General features: G+C 40.3%; 1 protein-coding gene across 1 annotated transcript in view; it reads right to left on the bottom strand.

Annotated features, from left to right (window-relative positions):
* The window catches only part of PTPN1 (protein tyrosine phosphatase non-receptor type 1), an 83,748-nt gene extending 63,975 nt beyond the window's left edge, over positions 1–19,773 (bottom strand). The window contains exon 1 of the mRNA XM_081322219.1: positions 19,556–19,773. Coding sequence (XP_081178345.1) covers positions 19,556–19,618 — 63 coding nt within the window. The 5' untranslated portion in view covers positions 19,619–19,773. The remainder of the gene's footprint in view (positions 1–19,555) is intronic.
* Between the last annotated feature and the right edge of the window lie 1,383 nt (positions 19,774–21,156).

Here is a 21,156-nt window from a genome sequence, read left to right on the forward strand (position 1 = left end):
TCAAATGTCCGGGTTCAGAAATAGGTAGTCCTTTACTTATGACCACATTAAAGCCCAAAATGTCTGTTGCTAAAAGGAACATTTGTTATGTGAATTTTGCCCCTTTTTACCATCTTTCTTGCCACAGTTGAATCACCGCAGTTAAGTTAGTAACACAGTTATTAAGTGAATCTGGCTTCCCCATTGACTTTGCTTTTGCCAGAAAGTCGCAAAAGGTGATCACATGACCCAGGGACACTGGAGCCATCATAAATATGAGTCAGTTGCCAAGTGTCCGAATTTTGATCATGTGACCATGGGGATGCTGCAACAGTCATAATGAATGAACCTTTATTGTCAAAGTACAACCATGTATACATTGAGATTGGCTGAGCCTCGCTTCGTGCTCCCAACCCCAACTTACAGTGACACAAACCCTCCATCTCATTACACCATGTGAGCTAACTGCATAACTCACCGGCCTCGCAAGTCAATTATGCATAAAGTTTATAAAATTATTTCCCATTCAAAAGCCTAACAGCCCATGGATAAAAGCTGTTCTTCAGCCTGTTGGTACGGCTGGCTATACTCCTATATCTCCTACCCGATGGTAGGAGAGTGAAGAGATACCGTCCAGGGTGTGAGTCATCCCTGAGAATTTTCCTCACTCTTCCAAGGCAGCGAGCCCTGGCGATGTCATCCAGTGGTGTCAGGGGACAGCTTAAAATGTCTTGTGCTGTGCTCACCACCCTCTGTAATGCCTTCGTATCCACAGCTGTCAGACCAGCATACCAAACCACAGTACCATATGAGAGGACGCTCTCTATAGTAGACCGGTAAAAAAGGGTCATAAGCCGTTGTTCTACCCTGTTCTTCCGCAACACCCTGAGAAAGTGAAGTCTCTGTTGGGCCTTTCTAGCCACCTGGGTTGTATTAACTTTCCAGGTCAGATCTTCGCAGAGGTAGACTCCCAGAAATTTAAAGGAGGAAACTCTCTCCACACAGTCCTCCCCGATGTAATGTGGGGCAGGTTCCTTCTTTTTCCTCTGGAAGTCTAGCACCATCTCTTTCGTCTTGCTGATGTTCAGGTGCAAGTTGTTGTTACAACACCAGATGGATAGTTTTTGTACCTCCGCCCTGTATGCTGTCTCATCCCCACCTGTAATAAGACCCACCATGGTAGTATCATCTGCAAACTTAATTATCACAGTAGATGGGTCGGATGATACACAGTCATATGTGTACAAAGAGTACAGGTAGGGGCTAAGCACGCAGCCCTGTGGTGAGCCGGTGCAAAGCTTCAGGCGGGTGGACAAAGCAGACCCGACCCTCACTGTTTGTAACCAGTCCGTAAGAAAGTCTGTGTGAGAAGTGAGAAAATCAGTTATAAACCACATTTCTGCACTGCCGTTGTAACTTTGAATGGTCACTAAATGAACTGTTTAAGTCAAGGACTACCTGTATTACAAGGGTTCCAAGCATCCTTTGTTTTTTAAGCAATAATAGCAATTGTTGCTTGACTTATATGTATAAATATGCTGCTCATTTGCTAGCAATCAATGCTTCTGAAAGAAGAGTGAGTTGTAAAGATTATAGAATTGGTGGACATGACAAAATTGACCTCTTTGATCAGACATAGGATGATAAGCACTTTTATCAAATCTCTTACAGACATTTTGTTGAAAAAGGAAAAAACAAACCAGTGATTTATGGATTTGCGGACTGAAAAGGGCTGAATATAGGAAGAACAGGACGAGGATGCTATTTTAATAAAGGAGGAATGAGGATAAGATTGTAACTGCTGTAAAGAAGATCAGAAGTCTCTCTCTATATATTTTGTCTTCTTTTTTTCTATTTGTATCTCTTTCTGTATTTTCTTACTTCACAATTATTCTATATTATTTCAGGTTTTACTTTTATTTCAATAAAAATAAAAAATAAATGTTTTATTGAAGTATTTATTATTATTATTATTATTATTATTATTATTATTATTATTATTATTATTATTTATTAAATTTATATGCCGCCCTTCTCCCTAAGGACTCAGGGTGGCTCACAACAATAAAAAATTAAAAAACATAGAATACAAAGATTAAAAAAGAATTAAACAATAAATAAAGAAATAAAGGACAATTTAAGCCAATAAAAACCAAATTTAAAAACCATGATCAGTCCAGGCCTGCTTGTTGGAACAACCACGTCTTCAGGTCACGGTGGAAGGATCGAAGGTCAGGGGCCGTCTGCAGCTCTGGAGGCAGTTCATTCCAGAGGGTCGGCGCGCCCACAGAGAAGGCTCTCCCCCTGGGGGTCGCCATCCGGCATTGCCTGGCCGACGGCACCCTGAGGAGGCCGACTCTGTGGGAGGGAACCGGGCAATGGGAGGTTGACATTGGCGGTCTCGCAAGTACCCCGGGCCTAAGCCATGTAGGGCTTTAAAGGTAATTACCAGCACCTTGAATTGCACCCGGAGGGCAACCGGAAGCCAATGCAGCTCGCGCAGGAGTGGTGTAACATGGGAGTATCGAGATACTCCCATAAGCACCCGCGCGGCCGCATTTTGCACCAGTTGAAGCCTCCGGGTTCACCTCAAGGGCAGCCCCATGTAGAGAGCATTGCAGTAATCCAGGCGAGAAGTGACAAGGGCATGGGTGACCGTGCATAGGGCATATTATGTCACAAAATAATATCAGACAACTAGGTACCTACATGTGGAAGACTTAAATCTATAGATCATTTTTTGAGCATGTTCTTATGTAAGGCTGACATTGAAGTTTTTGACAAGTTAATACCATACTACTCCACCACCTGAAACACTTTTCAATTTTATCTAATTAGCCCTGATATCCTAAATATAAACTAAATCACTGTACTGTTGGATTAAATGTACTGTTAGATTTATTAGTACTTTTTTAAACTCTTCATCTTTCTAAATGCCTCTCCCACCACACTATAAAAATATAGACTAATTACTTAGCATTCCTGTAAGTAATGGATGTGGCTATACTGCAGTTCTCGTTAGTGATGGAAATAGCATGTGCCAAGTACTTGGAGGAAAAGACAATTAATGTTACATCAATATAAGTTATATGGATACATTTTGAGAAAAAAACATGAAGTGTCAAGAAGAGGCTCATTTCTTTACAACTACAATAGAGCAAATTAGGATGTGAAATGTTTCAACATAAACAAAATATGATGTACTGACTTCAAGTCCAAATTTTTAATTCTTCTCTTGTTGACCTGCCATGAATTCTTTGGCTAACTTTATTCTGTCAGCTTTCATGTGCATCTTCATGTGCATGTTCATCATGAGGACCCAGATTGTTGGGGGCAATAAGCTGACTTTGTAATAATGCCGCTGGGGTGTGTGTGAAAGCCCTAATAAGCAGGCATATACATAGAATGAAGGCTACTGCTAAGCTTGTAAGCCGCCCTGAGTCTTCGGAGAAGGGCGGGATATAAATGGAATTAAAATAAAAAATAAAAATAAAATCTGCTGTCACAGTTACCACTGTATATTTAGTATATACACAATAAAAACCATGCAACAAATTGTACCTTATGCAACTTTCTTAACAAACTGCTATCAGATTCTCTATCTAATAATGAGATAAATATAACCATAATTTTTTCTATGATTTAGAACTACAATCCTCATTTCAGAAGAAAAGGAAAACCGATTTCTTTATAGCAATTTGAATGGTCTTTTTTATTTCTGCCATCTACCAACTATTTTGATGTGATGAGTTTCTGGAATTAATTATGCAATACATTGTTTTACAATTCTTTCCACAGTCTATATTAAAATATTTTGCTTCTGTAGGTGTACCTTATCTGCAAGACAAAACCATTTATTCCGATACTCCTACACCAGTAGTATACTGTAATTGCTGAAAAACAGTGACATAGATTCCTTTCATTTTTAGGCAGGAAATACACACAATGTGCAGTAAAGGTAAAGGTTCCCCCGCACATGCATGCTAGCCATTTTCCAACTCTAGGGGCCGGTGTTCATCTCCGTTTCAAAGCTGAAGAGCCAGCGCTTGTCCGAGGATGTCTCCGTGGTCATGTGGCCGGCATGACTAGATGCCAAAGGCGCACGGAACGCTGTTACCTTCCCACCGTAGTGGTCCCTATTTTTCTACTTGCATTTTTACGTGCTTTCGAACTGCTAGGTTGGCGGAAGCTGGGACGAGTAACAGGCGCTCACTCTGTTATGCGGCACTCGGGATTCGACCCGCCAAACTGCTGACCATCTGATTGACAAGCTCAGCGTCCTAACCCACTGAGCCACCGCGTCCCTATTTGCAGTATACCCCCCCAAAATAAGCTTAATATTGTTTAAATAAACAAATATAACTCTTCCCCCAATCATACCTGCAAATCCCAGGAGGAAGAAAAAAATCTTGGTTCTATCCATGTATGATGTGGTACCACCTATTTGAGTCATTCTAGTTTTGTTCCCGCAAAGAAGTTTAAATATATCCTATATAGCAAATATTTGGACATCAGTAGGTTACTAGAACAATGTAATTATTCAGTTTGAAGTGGGCTTGTTTCACTAATTTGTATTAGTTCATTTGGTTCCCTGAAAACAAAAGAGTAAACTTCAAATCTTGTACAGTAGTCATACCAGATAATGTACAAGCCCAAATTTTATGTAAATTCAATACAGATTTTTTAAACACCTTCTAAGAATGGGAATCCCAAAACATTCTTAGTTTAAATCATATCAGTATGTTTTACAGGCTTCCCCACTTTTAGATCAGATCTCTTGCAAATAGCTTTCAGCATTTTTAAACATGGATGGGGAAACCTATTTTCATATTTTAAAACATATTACAACCCACCTGTTGTGTATCTCCTTCTGCTAAATCACTTAGCATGTATTTTAATCACAGACACACGTGCTGCACAACTGTTTTAAAACAGAAGGCTAACAAGACAAAATGCAGTTCAGTACAAGTGCAGCACTTGACATAGCCCTGACTTTGTGCTAGGGGGAAATCTAAGCCTAATCCAGTGTTCCAAATTTGTGCCCTACATTCTATACTTTTATTCAATTTTTAATAATTAACGAGCACTTGTCTTTCTCTTCTCTCCAACACAGAAAATCCTCCACTTAAACCATTCCTTCAAAGTTACAGTGGTACTGAAAAAAGTGACACAACCCATCCCTCACTGTTGCAGCATTCTCACGATCGTGAGATCCAAATTTGGGTTCTTGGTAATCAGCATGTATTTATGATGGGTGGATCACGTGATCACTACTTTGGCATTCAAGTACCAAGAGGAAGGATAGCAGCTAGCAGTTCACATCTATGGCTGGCTTGGCTCTCATCTCCAAGGGAAAAATCCCCTCAGTAACTTAGACAAGATTTAGCCATCCTCTAACTAGTGCATGTAGCAGTCATAACATCTCTATAAAATTATAGCTCAGGAAATATTCCTCTCTAGAAGGACCATAGCAACAATTGGTGGAGCAGTGGGCTAATGCCTCCTTAAGTAACACCAGCTGCCTACAATTAGTGCAGGTTCGCATCCCACCAGGCTCAAGGTTGACTCAGCCTTCCATCCTTCCGAGGTAGGTAAAATGAGGACCCAGATTGTTGGGGGCAATAAGCTGACTTTGTAATAATGACGCTTGGGGGGGGGCAAAAGCCCTAATAAGCAGGCATATACATAGAATGAAGGCTATTGCTAAGCACATTGGTTTGTGCTTAAATTGTAAGCACAATTTGGAGAAGGGCGGGATATAAATGGGATTAAAAAAAAAACAATTGCACTTCTCTGTCTACAGTGGCTTCAGCTGTTCCTAATAAAGACAATAATAGTGACAAAAAATGACCCTCTGAAACATTGATCCTCTTTGTTCAAAGCCTTCGCTTCATCTGTTACATTTCTCTTTTTATTTCCACATCTTCCAGTTTGTTCCAGTCACTCTTAGCACTTAGACCAGTGGCTCCCAACCTTTTCTATACCCCACATCCCTAGAACGCTTCTGATATATTCTCGCACCCCTTACAAAAGTTCGAAATAATGGCAATGAATTATGCATATACAGTATAATTTTGAAAACCCAAGATTTCGCACCCCCTGGAATATCGTCTCACAGCCCTCTCTAAGCAGTTTACCAAGTCAGCGTATTTCTCCCAACAATCTAATTTTACCGACCTTGGAAGGATGGAAGGCTGAGTCCTCTTCAACCTCTACACTACTTAAATGCTAATCATCTCGTACAATGTCCAAATCTATACCACTACTTTTTTCTCTCATTTTCTACACATTTTCACTTCTTTTCTTCTCCAGAAGCACATTGCTTCATTCCTCTCTTCCTTGTTAATCTTGCTTATTCCTCCCCACCCCTTTCCCATCCTTTACTTTTTTCACCCACTTCAATCAATCCCCTCTGGAAGCCAATGGCCACCAGTATCTACTCTCATCTGCAGTATCAAATCATCTCATCTGCAGAGGTGTGGCAACTATTCCTATTCTGGAGCCATTGGGTGAAACCGCAGGATCTCCCAAGTGTGAGTGCTAAAATTATATTTTAAATTCATGTGCAGATACCATAGTTGCTAATCCAGCCATATATTTTCAGAAGGCGAGGAAACTGTTCTTTTTAATGTGCATTTATTTCTTCACATTTCCTTCAACTTATGGATTTTATTCAGCCTATTTTATTGCTATTTATTTATAGCTATTTATTGCTTGTACCCTGACCTAAATCTTGGGAATAAGTTGTATAAAAATAAAATAAATTATTATTATGTAAGTGAGCTAATTTAGCTTTACGTCTATTTTATTTTCACAAGAAACCCTGATAGAGTTATTTATCAGATTTATATAGTTGCCCATCTCCCAGAACATGACTCTGGGTGACATACAATAAAAACACATAATAAAAAACTAACAGTTAAAAAGCATTCTATAATTAAAACAAGCTTGTAGTGGCTTCTGCTCAAATATTACTATTCTAAATCCAAACTTAATAGGTCTGTCCCTAGAATTATTCAGAATAATAATTCTTGTTTAGAATGGGTCTGTCAGGTTGTTACTGAAGCAGCTGGCAGAAGCTACACAAAAGTGTCTCCCATTGCTGCTAGTATTTGCTAATAGATACTTCTTCCTGCCTTGCCACATCCTCCCCCTCTTGAATTCTGGCTCCAGAGCACAAAAGATTTTGAACAATTCCAGCCCTGGTGATGATGGAAACAGCAAGGCAGGAAAGTCGAGGCAAAATCCCAAACCTCCATGCTTCCCCATTAATTAAACCTGGAAAGCACCAAGTAACAATTGCTTTTTTTTTCTGTGGGATAGTCTGCTTTCTATAAAAAGTAATTTGAAATTGACCTACATTTTCAGGAATTATAGCCTTTGGGGCAAGGATGAAACATGCCAATTGATGGACAATTTAGAGAGCAAAATACTGTTTTAATTTTAGTTTTATTATTTTGTGGTTTAATGTTTTATATAGAATGTTGTTCTACCACCATAAATAAACTTTGATTATTAGTTTTAACACTTTGTTCCCTGAGAAGAGTTTTGCCAGTGTAATCTTAATTTCTGTACCACACTGGAAATACATTTCAAGCACAGTTGCCTCTCCTGAAGGAATAAATTCTGCCAAGTTTTAGATGACAATCTCTATTACTGGAGGCTTTCAAAAGGAGACTCGACAACCATTTGTCTGAAATGGTATACAATATCCTGCTTGAACAGGGGGTTGGACTAGAAGACCTCCAAAGTCCTTTCAACTCTATTTTTCTATGTTCTATGAGTTTATGAACCCTTTTTCAGCTGAAATGCACATTCCTCACAATTGGTATGGCACTGATACAAAGTAGATGGATTTATTTGCTCATCTTCTGGTGGTTGAATTGTTTTTTTTTAAAGGCCTACTATAGAAATTTGTTTTGAAAAAAAGACACTGCCAGTTTGATCTAGTACTGTAGTTAAGGCATTAGGCTAGAATCCGGACACTGTGAGTTCTAGTCCTGCCTTAGGCATGAAAGCTTGCTAGCTAAATTTGGTCCAGTCATAATTTCAGGCTCAATTATGGTCATAAGTCCATAATTGCCCCCAGAGCTGCGGATGACCCCTGACCTTCGGTCCTTCCGCCATGACCTGAAGACGTGGTTGTTCCAACAAGTGGGCCTGAACTGACTACGGTTTTAATTAGCTTTTTACTGGTTTTTAAATTGTCATATAATTATTGTATTTATTGTTTAATTCTTTTTAAAATTTTCTATTTTCTATTTTTAATTTTTATTGTTGTGCGCCGCCCTGAGTCCTTAGGGAGAAGGGCGGCATATAAATTTAATAAAATAAATAAATAAATAAATAAATAAATAAATAAATAAATAAGTCAAGAACCATCTGAGACTAAAATTTCTGAGGCAGTCATTCCATGCAGGATTCCGTTCTTCCTGTTCATGTGGAAAGGATTTTTTTTTAAAAAAACTATTTTTGTATTACAAGATCATTACATCTAACGATTCCACCACCTTTAAGTCCTTCAGTTAGTTGTGCTCCAATCCATATACAAAGACATCCCTGTTCATTTACTAATTGTCTTATGTAAACTCCATACAAACAGCTTGTGTTTTCATACAATTTTAAAAATCCAATTAAATTTCATACAAATTTTAAAAATCTGCAGTTTATATTTAATAATAAGATAGGGAAACCATACCTGTTTTACTTTAAATAACGTCCTCTGCTCCGAGGAGGTTATGGCTTGTATACCGTTTGGGAAGACAATTACTTATTTTCTTAAAAATCTCAATAAGAGTTTTTGTTATCCCAAAACCTTTTGGCTAAAGAACCTGTTTTTTTAATACTTCTCTGCATTTTGTAATGTTCAGGAACAAATTTGCATGTGGCCTTTCGGTTTGGAGACGATGAGTCACCCTAGCTTTGAGCAAAAATGATGAATTCATTTTAAAAATAAGAACCCATTAAAATTAACACAGTGGAAAACAACCTGGCAGATTAGAGGGTGACTTTCAAAATTAATAGGTGCCAAATCTCCTCGTTCATAGGATTTTTCTTAAGGTTTTTGAGATGAAACTTTCCAATCAACACATTCTATAAAATATTGGCCTATAGTTGAAAAAAATACATCTATTCCACTACCCATTACTCAAGGTCAGTACAAAATTGTGACCATGAGAAACAAAATTACAGTAGCATAATTTGTAAGTCTTTAATCTTCTAGAAAATCTGTTTTTAAAAAACCAACTTCTACTATTGCAGGACTTTCTGTACCAGTATAATTCATCTGAACTGTCCAGCCAAACCATTTTTTTGGTAGAATATATCACATTATCTTTCTACAGAGTACATTTTATGCTAAACTGTAATGAGGTTTAGTATAGTTAAACAGTGACATCAAAAGTTAAAATAGATATGAGCAACATAACGCATGCATATACAGGATAGTGTTTAAAGACCTGTTCTTTACATTTGAGAAATACCTTCACATTTTGCCCAGTTCAATGTTAGAGCCTTTAATGGTTTTAAACATTTTAGGCCTTGATAATATTACAACAGTATTAGCAAATTGCAAATTCCAACATATTAAAACCTCCAGCAAGCTTCTATTTGTGAAACTGTTTGCTAATACAAACTTTCGGAATTCATAAGAGACAAACTGTCACTAAAATGTCCAGTATCACAAATTATAACTAGTATCTTACAAACTGAACCCAATTTGAAAATTGCCTGGTTTATATATTAGATTTATTTCTTTCCTCCTGGGAATATTGCTTATTCTAACTGCCAATTAATAGGCAATCCTCTAAATGCAATATATACTTTTGAGATCATAAAAATTATTGTCTGCCAGCTTTTGCCCAAAATCATTGTACCTATTTATCTACCACCAAAAGTCACACCAATATCTTGCCTTGCAAACCATTATGTATACAACCTTCTTATTTAATCTAATGAACATCGTTGCAGATTCACCCTTTATTTGATTTTGTATGTACAGATAGTTCTTGACTTACAACCGGTCGTTTAGTTATGATAGCCTCAGAGAGGGTGCTTTATCGATCATAAAGCACTTCTGGCTATCATAAAATGTTCCCTCCCCACCCCATATTTTGGGTACTTGGCAACTGCTCACATTTACAACTGGCTGCAGCGTTCTGTGGTCACATGACCACAATTTGCTACTTTTTAGCCAGATGCCCATTCAGGAGAATGGATTCTGTAACACAGCAGTTTCCCAGAAAGGAGAGAACACATTCTAAGACAAAAGATCAAGCATGGCAAGGAGACCTGGCCAATCCAACCTGGGACTCTATAATATAGTACAGAGACCCTGTGGCACCATCCCAGAAGCAGTCAACATTTTAGAGTGGTGGACATGGGAGTTAAATGTGTCATCAGCTTAGAGTCCTTACAATGCCACAAACGATCCAAGTCCAGCCCCCTTGAATTTTGGTCACCTTTATCTAGCGCCAATATAGTGCTGACAATTAGTTGACTATATTCTTATGTATGGTCGTGAATAAATCTTCTACGGTGCAACTTAATCCTTTGCTTCTGATACATACTAGTTTTCCATATAAAGTCTCAAATGTGCATGCTGTAGAAAAACTTTATCCATATGAATTTCCATTTGTAGTCCAAATGTTAAGTGAATCTGGCTTTCCCATTGACTTTGCTTGTCAGAAGGTCACTAAAGGTGATTCCAAGATCACTGCAACTGTGAGTTGCCAAATGTCTGAATTTTGATCATGTGACCATGGGGATGCTAAGTCTGAAGAACAATCACAAGTGACATTTTTAGTGCCGCTGTAACTTCTTACAGTCACTAAATGAACTGTTGTAAATTGAGCACTAGCTGTGTCCTCTGTTTGTCTGAGAATTATACTGTACCTATTTATTTTCAGAGAAACAGCAAATTATTAGAACATTTTCTGAGGTTGGTATAAGCTATGAAACAGATTGTATTCTTTGCCTTTGTCCTGGGCATCCTTCCCAAACTCTTATGCCCTGAAGAATTTGTGGCAAACCATCTGGCACCCAAATGCCAAAGTACATCCAACAAGAATTCACTGTCACAGCCACCCCTGTTGCACTAAGTAATATGAACTCAGAATATTTTATTCTTTTTAGAAAAAAAACCCTCTGCTCTTTCATATACTTTTTTGCTACCCATAATGCTTAAATTGTTGGATTGCATTATTAAAATTCAAGTATACTTTACTAGAAAAAGGTAAACAAGCTAAAATTATAACGAAACATTTTTTTTTCATAATCAACTATAGGTACTCCTTGCTTAACAGGAGGAAGTTTGTAACCCTACCCCCAAAAGCTACAGGTAGTCCTCGACTTACAACAGTTTATTCAGTGACTGTTCGAAGTTATAACGGCACTGAGAAAAGTGACTTATGACCATTTTTCACACTTCTGCCCATTGCAACATCCCGACGGTAACGTGATCAAAATTCAAACACTTTGCAACTGACTCATGTTTATGACTGTTGCAGTGTCCCAGGTTCATGTGATTACCTTTTGCGACTTCTAAGAAACAAAGTCAATTGGGAAGCCAGATTCACTTAACAACCATGCTACTAACTTAACATCTGCAGGGATTCATTTAAAAACGGTGGCAAGGAAAGTCATAAAATGCAGCAAAATTCACTTAACAACTGTCTCGCTTACTAACAGAAATTTTGGGCTCAATTGTGCTCGTAAGTCTAGAACTATCTGTACTTACGACCTGGTTCCAGAATTATGATGCCTCTATACATCCCCAGAGTCACATGACTGCATTTCAGCCACTTGGCAACCAGCTCAGCTTTATGGCTGTTTGCAAGGTTCTAAAGTCACATGATCATGATTTACAGCAGAAGTCCAGAGGTCATAAAGGGGCCATAGCATTTTTTCCTGATGATGAGCAAAAAGCGCTCACAGGAATACATTGATTCACAAACTGCAGTGTTTACATAACGACCACTGCAAAAAATGTTGTTCAATTGGATTCAGTCACATGGGTGCCTCAACTTATGAATGTCATGACTTATGATAAAGGTTCCAAGTTCCATTATAGTCGTAAGTTGAGGACTACTTGAATCTCCAAAGTTCATACAATTAGAAGGGAAAAAAATAGAATATATAACATTGCCTGGAATATAAGCAACATTTCTGAAGAATGGTAGTGTCATGATTCTGTTGTTCAAATGATAGCTCCTAGAGCAGGAAAAAACAAACCTCTTAAGCTGGTAGATATATTTAGAATTGTGATAGCAAATCATTGCTTGCCCCCTTCCAAATTCCAAATTTTTGAACAAGACAAACCTATAATTACATTATATATTTGTCTGCTCAAAAACTGGATGCCATAAAAGACATATCCATTCACAAACCAATAATTTACCAATGAGGTACCTCCTAAACTAAGTTTCACAAAGCACAAATACTCAGTACTCATACTCAGCTAAATCAAAATCAAACTAATCATTTTATGGTCAGCATCATGTACAAACTCGTTCATGAGGTTCACATGGCTTCTTTAGTAAAGCAGAGTTTCTTGGCATAAAATCCGTTCATTCTGATTATTTCCTGTGACCTTTTTTGATGCAATTTCATTATAAGTCTGCTCCAAATTCTCCAAAGGAAGCTATGCATAAATATGTTTTGTCAGGTTGTTCCCAAATAGAGAATGATCTTCAGAGAAAGTCTACTAGCCTAATTTTTGCCCTCCAATTTAATCAAGTAATTTTTTTTGAAGAGGCTAAAATTAACTTTCCAAAAGGATTAATAAAAAAAATAGTAAAAATAAATTTAAATTAAAAAGCTGACTTTCCTCTGAGAGTTCAAAACCACTTTCATGGTGACCTCTCCTACTTTTAACAACAATTCCTATGAGAAGATGATCTGAAAGGGTGGCTGGCCTCAGATCACCCACCAAAATCTGATACAGTGTGCTTTGATCCTCCATCTTCTCACTCTCAGACCAATGTCTAAGCTACTAGACTACACTGATTCTCATCTTTTACTAAGATCTTTTTTAAAAAAACTTATGTCATTCAATACAGAAGCCTCTCACAAGTTTTCATAACTCATCTGAATGCATTCAGTGGCTCCTAGAAAGCTGCTTGGTCCACCATTTAAGATTTCTCAGTCTTTTAACCCTTTCAGAGGCAATGGCACAAGAATGGGGAGCAGTTGGAAATTTCCTAGTAAGAAACTAAAGCCTACATTTCTAAACTAAAAATAAGGAAGTGGGTAGACCATATATTTCTACAAAAATTACAGCTTGTTTTTGGTGCTGGTTCACAAACCTTCAGCTAGTAATCTATGACAAGAATCATTGCTGGGTCAAAAAAACTTTTCTATAATGAAAGATGTTGACTTTCTTCACACTCATGCTTGTTTGACCATGCTTTGCTGAGTAAGCTGTAATTGGCTAGGTTTGTACCTCAGCGATAGTGTGGCTTAGCACAGCAATATACAACATTCAATTTTTTCCAGCCATTTTAGACCACCTTCAGTGGAGAGGGGGGGAGGCAGTGGGGATTGCTTTCCTATTAGGGGATGCATTTACAATTTAAAGCGCCATTTAAGCTTTTTTAATTTACTTCCTGCTGAAAATCAGCAAGAAATTTGCTGCCTGTATAATTTGCTGCCCAATTGGGGGGCAGGGGGAGAGGTTGAGCTACCAAAAGGGTGTCTTGGAACCTGATTCAATTTTGACAACCAATCTGTTGCCTTCCCTTTATTCTGGGAGTGGGGGTGCATAACAAATTAACACTCATAAACATATATTTGAAGACTGGTAAAAATACAGGTCTGAAACATTTGTGAATGCATTTACAGTTGCCCACAACTGTTGCCCACACATAAACGTATGACCCATGGTTTCATTTGCAAACTTTTGCAAAGCTACTTTAGAAGGTGTTCTGCAATAGCAAGACTGAAAGCTTTATGACATGCAATTCAGCCTTTATTTTAATTAAATCCAGGCCTTGGAGATAGAAATGATAAGATGATAATTCTCTGCATAAGAAGAAAAATGTCATTAGCGAACACATATTCAGACAGACTGAAATTACAAATGTGCTCCACAGCTAGAACAAATTTGATTAAAAATTCATACATATAAAGGCAAACAGAACTTGGCTTAATCATGATCAAGACAGGAAAAGCCACCAGGGTACATCAGATTCTGCACTGCCAAAATCAAATCTTCCTGCTCGGTCTGAAACTCTAGTGAGGGCCTGGTGAGAGTCCTCACCCCACCCCAAATAGTATATAGCAGGCAGGTTAGATTGTAAACTTTCTTAGTAATAGATCCTATGTTGTGCAACACACTTTCCTTAGAAGTAAATTGAATCCTCCCTCCCTGTATTTTACTAAGCATTTTATTGCTGTTGATCCCAGTTTGTTGTGGGCATCTATCTCTTTGTGTAATTGCATTATATATTATCTTCAATTAATTTAATACCTTAACTTTTTTTATTTTATTTTTGCTTTATTGCACATCATTCAGAGGCTAAATTGATCAATACTGTAGAGCAGACATGTCAAACACAAGGCCCACAGGCCGGATGCAGCCTGACATGTGGTTCCATCCGGCCCGGGGACCTGCTCTGAAAAGAGCGAAGGACTGGCCTGCTGCACCTCAGCCCAGCCCAGGCCAACTGAGCGCTGATCTACAACTTGATTGCATCCATCAAAGCCAGAATACACTCAGCCTTAAATCCAAGAGGCAGCCCCACCCCGGCCCCTGGGTGTGCACACAAGTAGAGTCCGGCATCCCTGCTGGCTGTCTTGCCCTGCAGGCTGACTTCAGCCAGGATGCCGGCACTGGCCATCTCCTGTGCGCACACCCGGGGGGCAGGACAGAGGTGGTGGGGCAGCTCCTTGCTGGTTCCAGTGGATCTTAGGCTGAGTGTGTTCTGGCTTTGATGGACACAACCAGGTTGTAGATTAGCACCCCCCACCCCCCCACCAGCACCTCCAGCCTTGCAGCCATGAGGCATCCCTTTCAACAGGACCGCCCCCACCCACCCACATAGTATAGGAATGGCCAGCAGCAGCATATTAGTGCTGGCAATCCCTCCCCCTCCCATCACCCTTTCCTGAATGCGGGGGAAGAAAAGAGATGAGAAGGCGAAGGAAGGGAGGGAGGGAGGAAGGAAGGAAGGGAAGGTGGGAGGGAAAAAGGGAGGGAGGAAGGAAGGAAAGAACAGTGAGGAAGGAATGGAGAGTGGGAGGGAAGAAGGAAGGAACAGAGGAAGGAAGAGAGGAAGGAAGGAACAGAGGAAGGAAGGAATGGAGGGTGGGAGGGAGGAAGGAAAGAACAGAGGATGGAAGGGAGGGAGGGTGGGTCCCATCCTCCTCTGCCAGAGACCCTCAGATCTGCCCCAGTCCTACCTAGGAACCCCTGAAGCAAGTGATGTCGAGCTGGCCATGCCCACCCAGTAGGCCATACCCATCCTAGCCACACCCACCAAGTAGGCCACACCCATCCAAGCCACACTCACCCGCCCCCCCAAGGGCAACCACAATGCTGATGTGGCCCTCAATGAAATTGAGTTTGACACCCCTGCTGTAGAGAAATAAATAACATAAATAAATGTTGTTTCTCACACAAGATATACTAGAAAAATGGCTTATTACTATTTTGTTCTACCAGCAAGAGCTCAAAAAGTTACTCAAAACTAGATCTATAATGTGACATCAAGGCATTTTTGACTCCTATTAGTCACATAGATTTTCTCTACAATGATCTATAACTAATCTCTTCTAACCTATGTACTCATCGCCACTTCATTTAGTGACTGTTTGAAGTTATAATGGCACTGAAAAAGGTGACTTACAACCAGTCCTCACATTTACAACTGTTGTAACATTCATAGTCATGTGATCAAAATGGAGTGCTTCCATTCAGTCATGTGATCAAAATCAAATGCTCAGCAACTGGCATGTATTTATGACAGTTGCAGTGCCCCCCTTCATTTAACTACTAGAGTGATTCGCTTAACAACAATGGCAAAAAAGGTCATAAAATCAGGTGTGACTATTAGCAACCACCTTGTTTAGCAACGGAGATGTTGGTCCCAATTATAGTCGTAAATTGAGGATTCCCTGTAATTATTTACCATGCTGTTGGCCATCCACTTCTCTTTCTTTCTACCTTTCACAGCAACTCAGCCTTCTCCAAAGAACTGGGTCTTCACATTGCCAAGAGAGCTCACTGATCAGATAAAATTATTTTGAGGCTGAAGACTTGTTTTGTCTTTTGTTAAACCAGAAATTACAAACCTGCTCTTCCCTTTTTGCTCCCTAGCAGTAAGTTTCTTAAAATACACTATCCAGATTGGAGAAAGCAATCCCAGTTGGTAGTCCTTAGCACTCTGACCCCTCATGAATTCATCTGCTCCCATTGAAAATCTAAATTGGTAGCTACCTGCCACATCCAAGCTAATTTGCCACTTGGAGAAGCAGGAGGCAGAGCCCTGCAGTTATTGCAGAAGTCCAACAAGAAAAACAGCTCACTGCTTTTATGTGGACTTCTTTTAAGGCAAAGCAGCATGAAGATTGAAAAGGATATGCCTTGAGCTCATCTAAACTCGGGAAAGGAAGGCTTTTTGTTATGAAGCATGCACTGTGATTAGATGTACTACGGCTTTGGGGGGGAAGCAGTTTATGTAAACAGATTAATAAAGGAAAGAGTAATCATAATAGGAGAACAGGGACATCTCTAAGTGACATAGCCTTATAATTAAATATCAGGAAATGAAGAAGGCTTACAGATCAGTAGATGGGAAAGGAGAAACTAAATAGGATTGCTGATGTTTCTATCCAAATACTCCCTGCAAGATACCCTAGTAGTTGATGGAATCAGAGGGAATAAAAGAGACTGTAGTTCTTGAAATGCTTGGAGGCCACAACGAACCTGGCCCAGGTGGGACTCACAGAGAAAATATTCAATCATATTCCTCAAATATTAGAAAAGACCTAATGTTTATTCCTCACCCAAATTCAAAATATTCATGCTAGAATATACAAGCTTTTCAAGGATTTGCAAGATATCTTTACTGTTAGTACTGTTACTGTTAGCAAAGATATCTTAGTTAAAAAAAAATATAGAGTACTGCAGCTTGCTAGCACATTAAGGAGTGATAGTATGCAAAGCACATAGTGTAAAAATTCCAGGAACAGAGCAGCCACCTTGACCTAATTTCTTATGTTTTGCTGATACTGTACACATTTGCAGCCAAATTCAGTACAGCTACATTAAGAGAATAAAATTAAGAAAGAATTGCTAGGCTATCTTAGTCATTGACATTTCAAGACTAGATTAGCAAATATCCTGTTATTTCAACTATCAATAATGCTTAGCATACTGAAAAGCATTCCTCCCCCACCCCCAAAAAAAGCCCCCCACACAATTTGAGGTCTTTTTGTTTAGTGGATATACCCTGCTCTGAAAGCTATCAATCAAACTCTACTGAAATCAGCAGTTTTGCAAATGCCTAGGATGGCATGCTTAATTTGTAATTTGATGATGTATGCATTATTATTTCACCAAGCCTTACAGGAGATCTTTTTCAATATTTCCTAACATGATCACAAGGAAAAAAAATGCTCAGGCAATTTTTCCAGTCTCCAAAATCCCATGGCAAGAGATAAATTCATTCATTTCCTCTACAGGGAAAATATTGGCTCAGACTAATTTCACATATTGATTTAGCCTGGCAGCATATGAACTAAAATACCATCAATAGCCATTAAAACAGATCGTATAAACCTCCATGCTAAAAGGAGGTTCCTTTGATAGAGCTGGGGAGAACATCCCTTCTGTAGAGATTTATTATTGACTCACCAAAATCCCCAAGCAGTCAAACATTGGCCCTTAATAGTTACATACATACAAAGATCATAAAATAATAACATCTGACACCCTTGGGAATGACTAGATACTTGGGTAAAAATGCCAAATCCAGTCTGAACGTGGGGCTGACTGCAACAAACCATAATAGTAAGTGCCATCTAAGCTCAACATAAAATAATCTAAGACTTTTAGCCCAAGAAACAATATGTTCATTAGATGCCCATGTCCATTTTAAATTATTTATTTCTATTTATTTATCAAATTTATATAGCCACTTATCTCAACAAAAGTGGGTGGTGCCCAATAAGTTGCTAGCTTGACAGCATTGCATTGACCCTTTCTAATCTGGAACCATACTATGGGGCACAAGTGTTCCACTCTTAGTCCAAAGATCTACTCAATGTGCCTTTCTTCTATCCCAAACTGCCAAACTGCCGACCTTCTGATCAACAAGCTCAGCGTCCTAACCCACTGAGCCACCACGTCCCTTCTTCTATCCCACACAACTTGTCAAATGCAGTCCAAAACCAAGCAGAATTATACCTTATCCAAGCTTCAATCACATCATTGCTATGTGTGGAACAAAACTCAATGTTTTGTAATTAAGGTCAAATTGCAAAGACTATCAGAAACAAAGAAAAACTACTTTCACATTTTCACGAAAGCCCATCAGAAAACATTTGCACGTTGGAAAACACCCCCCCCACACACATTTAGATATCATTTCCATACTGTCCAGGCAACACGTGTATGGGGGGAAGGAGGGGAATGGTGAGAGTCAATAAGAGATCACAATTTGTAAGCAGCTACCTTCCTTGGTAGGCAACAAATGAGAGAGAGGCTATAAGTCCTAACTCTGGGGAACAGAAGACTACAAGGGGTTTAGGTTTTTGCTTCCCCATCAAAAATAAAAATAAAAAATCGGGGGGGGGGGGAGAGGAATAATTAGCCTTACTGGCTTGCAGGACAAACAGTGACAAGGACATGGACCTTTCATATAAATGTTCCAGGGCACTGCGCAAAAAGCTCTTCATTAGAGATGCCCTAATGGAGCAATTGCCCGAGGCAGATGGCAAGCAAGCCTATCTTCAAGAGTCAGCTGATTCCCCTCTCTCCAGAAGCCTCATAATGGGGGGCACACTCTGGAAAACCTCTTTCATTTCCATCAGGGATGGCCTACAGATCTGCCCCTTCCTTTCTTCTAGCAGAGCTTCCGTCTGTATCAAGAAACGAACAGGGTTTTCTTCACTTCCTTTGAACATGATTAAATATTCCGTCTCCCTCTTGTCTTGGGGAAGGGGGTAAGAGTAAAGTACAAACACACACACACACACACACACACACACACAACTCCAGGGCGCGCACAGGGCAAGTCACCCTCTCCCCGACAAGCTTTATATGCCGGGAACGGGATCGTTTCAAAGGAAGGGGGGAGGGCAAGAAATGGACACTCGTCCAGCACTGGATGCCGGAGGGAGCCGTGCCAAGGCGCGCGGGGAAAGGAGAGCCCGGATCGGAGTTGAGAGCCGACGGCGAGGCGCTTAACGAGAGCGAGCCGAGGGAGGTAAAGGCGAGAGCTTTGTCCGAGGAGCGAGTGCGCGTCTCTGGGGAGGAGGCGGGGAGGGAAAAGCGGCTGCTGGACCAGCGGACAAAGAAGCAGCCGGTTCGCTCCCGGCCGGGCAGGTCCCGGTGCATTTCTCCCACCTCGCTCACCTGGTAGATGGCGGCCCAGCTGTCCGCCTGATCGAGCCGCTGGAACTCCTTCTCGATCTCCATGTTGCAGGGGGACCCAAGTCTGGCTGGCCCCCGCCCGCCGCCGTTGCTGCTACCGCTGCTGTTCGGACGCCAGGGCGAATTCCAGCCCTGCCCGGAGAGCCGCTGCTGCTGCCGCCGCCGCCGCCTCCGCGGCTCTTGCTGCCTGGCCGCTTCAGATAGCGCCTCCCCTTCCTTCTCTCTCCCTTCCAGCCCACACGGAAACTACGCAAGCAACCTCTAGCCTTCCGGCCCGGTCCTCCCGGAGCAGAGGAAGACTACGGGAAGCTCTCGAACGGCAGGCGGTCTGCTCCGGAGTGGGAGCAGGGCACTGGAGCGGGACTTCGTAAAGGATGAGGATGATCCGCTGTGATGCTTAGCTCCGGGCTCAGCGAGGGCAGAGTGCCAATCAGAGTGCCTCTGGGTATGTGTGGTGCCACTGGAGCACTCTTACACACACATACACGCACAAAGCCCGCAACACACGTGCCTCTCTTTGGGGACCTGAGGCGGACCCGGTCTCGAATGCAGAGACGCGTTACTACTGTAGCTGATTGACAGCTCAGCATCGATCGCTCCAGCTAAGGTTTGCAAAAGTCTAATTGCGTGGGACTGCTACTCCCATCACCCCCCCCCACCCCCAGTCTCAGCTTTACTAGAGCTGGGCTGCAGAAATCGCGGCGGCCCCCAGATGGCCCCAAAGAGTTTCAAGATTTCTTTGCCGCCATCTAATTTGAGGTTTCAGATCACAGCCAACTGGGGCTGCTTGCAGCTGAAAATGAGATCTTGTGGCTGTGACAGATGATGATTGATTACCTTACTATTACTTGTTCTTACTTAATTTCTGGACTCTGCACAATATTGGTTTCACAAAAAGAAAAATAGTGTGATGATCTGTCTGTCTGTGTGAGCTAAAATATACACATACTCTTCCTATGTAACAACTCTCCATAGTTTCAAATAGTAGTTAGCAAGAGGATTAAAAAATCTCCACTGTAACAAAAGTTATTGATATGTGGGGTGCTAAAGTACACATATCCAGTTTCCAAAATTCTATAATTTAATCCCTTTTTTCCCTTTCAATGAAACTAACTTCGTAGCATCCCACTCAATATCTTTTTCCAGTTTTATGAGTATTTATGAGCACTTTGAATGTGATTTTCAAACCAGCTATATATCTGATTACTGTAGTTCTCATATCATCCAGTCTATACTTAATTAGCTTGCAGATCAGACTGTCATAGGGTACTTTAGCAAGTGTTTTCTGAAATTAAGATAGTTATGTACAATTTATGTTCCCAATATAGTGAGGAAGTTACCTATGAGATAAGGTTAATCTGACAAATCCATGCTGGCATCTGGTAAACTTGGCATTGTTTGCAAGATCCTTACAAACCAACTACTTTATAATCATCATTTGAATCTTTATGCTGGTAATTTTTTCCTTCAAAAGTAGGGTGATTCTGCTTTAAAGGAGACCATGATCCAACCCCTCCTCAAGAAATACCGGATCCAAGATCAAGACAACTTTCATCCAGTCTCCAACACTCCCCTTTAAGGGA

The sequence above is a fragment of the Vipera berus genome (genome assembly GCF_964194415.1).
Source record: "Vipera berus genome assembly, chromosome: 3".
NCBI classification, from domain to species: domain Eukaryota; kingdom Metazoa; phylum Chordata; class Lepidosauria; order Squamata; family Viperidae; genus Vipera; species Vipera berus.